At 47.0% G+C, this 4,218-nt stretch overlaps 1 protein-coding gene across 1 annotated transcript in view; it reads left to right on the forward strand.

The window, feature by feature from the left end:
• The first annotated feature begins 219 nt into the window (after nt 1-219).
• Nucleotides 220-4,218, forward strand: part of xylt1 (xylosyltransferase I) — a 156,587-nt gene continuing 152,588 nt past the window's right edge. The window contains exon 1 of the mRNA XM_063221528.1: nt 220-572. Within this exon, the coding sequence (XP_063077598.1) occupies nt 300-572 (273 nt within the window). The 5' untranslated portion in view covers nt 220-299. The remainder of the gene's footprint in view (nt 573-4,218) is intronic.

Raw genomic sequence — 4,218 nt, forward strand, 5'->3', positions numbered from 1 at the left:
ATAGTTTTGATCATTTATAACAGTATTATAACACGTTTTTATCATGGGAATAAATAAGATCTCAATCATCTTATTTGACGCAATGCTGCTTCAGTACCACACGGGGGCTCTGCACTCTGCTCTCGCGCTTTCTCTCTCGGCCGCTCGCCCTCCTCTCTCTCTCTCTCCTCATCTCAAGCGTCTGCCAGCCGACCAACCAACCAACCCCGCTCTCCCGCTCCACGCTTCCTCCCCAGTCGCTCAGCCACAAAGGCTACTGTCGGTATTCGGCAGCGGCACCTCGCTGCTTCAGGGTGAAGATGGTAGGCAGCCTGTGTGCCCGTAAGTTGGCCCGGCGATCACGGTCTGCCATAATAGCGGCACTCACCGTGCTCCTGATCCAGACACTAATTGTATGGAACTTCAGTAGCCTGGACACGGGCGAAGACAGGGAGGATGGTGGCAACGGCAGGGAGAAGCGAGACCGAATCGGTATCAACAAAGCCTACAGCGAGTACCCGAAAAGCGGCTTCCAGAGGAGACAACACCAGCCACCTCTGGGGAAGGCGGCCGTTCGGCATAAGCAGCAACCGGTAAGACATCGTGCGCCTTCGTGGGTCATAGCCCCCTTGTGCCTTGCGATGTGTTTTGAAGACGGAATTATTTTATTCTGGCTGTGATAACGGGGCCTTGCTGATTTATCGGGGCTTGATTTGGCTAGCCAATCTCCTGCCACCCCGCTCGGCTCGGATGCCTTCTTGCGAGCCATTGCAGCTCCGCGTAAATGCAACGAACATTATGTTATGCCAATGAATGAATTGGAAAATGTGTGCAATTGTCAAACCAATGGCTGGTTCATCCGTGAGGCGCACGGCTTGCCAGACGGTGAACGCAACGCGTGATCATTCAGCCCTCGACCCTCTACGATGTGTATGTCTCTGGGTACTTTGTTGCATTGTGCTGGTCCTCGCAATTACAACTCGCCTATTAACATTCACTGCAATATGCGTGTCAGCGTTCCCATTTCTATTGCGTTGACATTGTCTGACAAACACCAGCCATAGCCCATATAGGCTATTACATTGGAGGACTGCATGCAAATCCTCGTGATACAGCCTACCCCTGTCGACAGGGTAGCCTGTCGCCGGAGCTTGCGTTGATGTGTCTGGTCTTGACTAATTTGTCTAGTTGCATTGTACCTTGTTTGCAATTCGCATTGAAAGTTGGAGCCCGCCCTCGACGTATCATCAGATCTCTACAGACGGCAAATTATCACATTAGTCATCTAATTGAATTTGGCAAAAAACGACCACTGTAACACACCCCAGATGCTAGCAGTCGCTGCCGTTTTAAATGGACAAATTAAATAAATTAAAATCGCCAATCGCGCTGTTGGTATAACACTGTATTCTTGGCAAAGGGACACATTTTGATCAAACACCTCGGAGAGGTAGGCTACGAGCACCCAAGGGCTAAACCAGCCTGTGCATATGTAAAACCTGAAACAGTCTCTCTTTCATACAAATTGTATTACAATTTAAAAATGATGACAACGCGGTGACTTCCCCCTATGTCTCACGCATGTCGCCAATCTTTACGAAAGTGTTTAAACAGTGTAACACACACTATGTGACACAGTCAGCTTTTCTCTCGGCAATTATAACTTGTACAACTGCTCCAGTGTCCACTCATACGGCGTCCACGATACACTACCATCACTCAGACGGATGCATTTTTACCCAATAAAAATGCCCGAAGCGACAATGACACCGTTTAATAACACTGTTAGTATACATAGAGAGTGAAATTTAACAGCAGCGTCATTCTGTATTGGTCTACCCAGTCATCAACAGAATTGTTAAATTTAGTGCTGAACTGACTTGTTTATAGTGCCTTTCCATAAAATTAAAGAAAGAAGAAAACCCACTCTCTCAGAGCCACAGAAACATCATGACATGGCAAAAGAAGACCAGTTTTACTTTATTTAGATGCCATGGATGAATTGCTTTATTTGACTGTGCGTTCATGACCATCTTTACTGACTGACAAGCTAGGCAGGATAGTCATTCGTCCTTCAAAAGCTTCCAAATGAGACCCCAGACTTGGTTAGTATTTTGTGGCGGCAGTGCACGGCTGTGTGTGTGTGTGTGTGTGTGTGTGTGTGTGTGTGTGTGTGTGTGTGTGTGTGTGTGTGTGTGTGTGTGTGTGTGTGTGTGTGTGTGTCGCTTTCCATCCTTTAATTTAGCTCTGGCCTGATTTGGACGGGCTGTAACAAGTGTGTGTGTGTGTGTGTGTGTGTGTGTGTGTGTGTGTGTGTGTGTGTGTGTGTGCGTGTGTGTGTGTGTGTGGTGTCGCACGCGTGTTCTGTAATTAGCCGGATGTGTATATTAGGAGGAGATTACAAGGGAGTGACTGAACATCCCACATTCAGACAGAAAGAAAGACAGAAGCTCTGACCTAATATTGTGTCCCTGTTAACATAGATTTGTAAAGGTAGGTTAAATGTTTTTTTTTATGGTGAAGTCTAAGGTGGCCCTTCCTCAGACAAGGGCCGTGGTGCCCCGAAACGTCCCTATAAATAAAATGTCTTACTAAAAGGCAGCTCATCGGTGTGGTTCATATTTGCCTCATGTTGAACTATATATTTTGACCCTGTACCCGGCTTAAATGGATGTGTGTGAGATCTGACTGTAAAGGAACTTTTTTGTCCCGCTCTTTCCAAAGCCGAGCTACTGATAGAGACTAATATCCCAATTGCAGTCTTTAACTATTCAACACTCGTATGGTGATGGATGTGTGTGAGATCTGACTGTAAAGGAACATTTTTGTCCCGCTCTTTCCAAAGCCGAGCCACTGATAGAGACTAATATCCAGATTGTAGTCTTTAACTATTCAGCGCTCGTATGGTGTTTGTTAGGTCTGCCGGTTACCGTGCACTTCAGACAATCACACAATGACAATCAATCTAGAGTGATGAATGTGCACTCCGCATGGAGCAATAGTGGTAGTTCAGTGAGCATTGCCGTCTTGATGGCTTATAAAGTGTTGCCTGACAACCCATTACTGAGAAAACGGCCTGCTTATGATCAGATTGTTATTTATGTTTCTTCTACACAACGGGACTGTGTTTATATTACGATACAATACAATACCACACAATTCAATACAATGTGTTAATAAAATTGTCATTATATACAAGGACAGTGAGAAGCAGTCTGTTCTGACTTTCAGTTTGGTAGAGTGTGTGTGGGGGGGCGTGTGTGCGTGTGTGTGTGTGTGTGTGTGTGTGTGCAAGCGTTCGGGCACTGCTACACTTACCCCTTTGGTATCTTTGTGGCAAAACGCCAGCCTGCCAAGCCAATGTGACCCCCACCCCCACGCCACGCCACCCCATCCCATCCCATCCCTCCCTCCCTCCTCAGGGTCTGAAGTGGAGGACTGAAAGATAGACTGATACAGAGTGTAGTTAGAGCCGAGAGAACCAGAGCCCCACCGTATTTACCTCACCGGGCTGGGCGCGATACTCTCTCTCTCTCTCTCTCTCTCTCTCTCTCTCTCTCTCTCTCTCTCTCTCTCTCTCTCTCTCTCTCTCTCTCTGCAATACATATGAGATAGAGAGATAAGGATAATGGCAAAGGAAAGGAAAGATGAACGAAGGAGTAACCTGAGAGATGTAGAAGGAGAGCAGGACAAGAGGGAGGTAAGGAGAGAGAGAGCGAGACAGACAGAGGGAGAGAGAGAGAGAGAGAGAGAGAGAGAGAGAGAGAGAGAGAGAGAGAGAGAGAGAGGTGGTACGAGAAAGTAGCAGACAGAGATGGGAAAGTAAGACATGCAGCAAGAGACAGATATCTTCTCCTGTTAGTGCTCTCCCTCGACATCTCCCTCTCTCTCTCTCTCTCTCTCTCTCTCTCTCTCTCTCTCTCTCTCTCTCTCTCTCTCTCTCTCTCTCTCTCTCTCTCTCTATCTATTGTTCTAGAGTCTCTGTGGGCTGTGTGCGCCGGCAAACAGGATTGGCATCAGATTAAAGAGCAAGCTGCTAGAGATCTGATTGTTTCATCTTTTCTTTTTCCCCTCTATCTCTCTCTCCCTCTCCCGTCTCTCTTCTCCTTTCCCCCTCTTTCCTTCTGTATCGCTGTCTCTATTTTCTTTGCCCAATATCTCTCTCCCTTTGTTTCTCTCCCTCTCTTTCCCTTTCTCTTTCTCTATCCACTGGCTCACTTGGCGTCTCCTGTTTTTACC

The sequence above is a fragment of the Engraulis encrasicolus genome, chromosome 2, assembly GCF_034702125.1.
Source record: "Engraulis encrasicolus isolate BLACKSEA-1 chromosome 2, IST_EnEncr_1.0, whole genome shotgun sequence".
Taxonomy (NCBI): domain Eukaryota; kingdom Metazoa; phylum Chordata; class Actinopteri; order Clupeiformes; family Engraulidae; genus Engraulis; species Engraulis encrasicolus.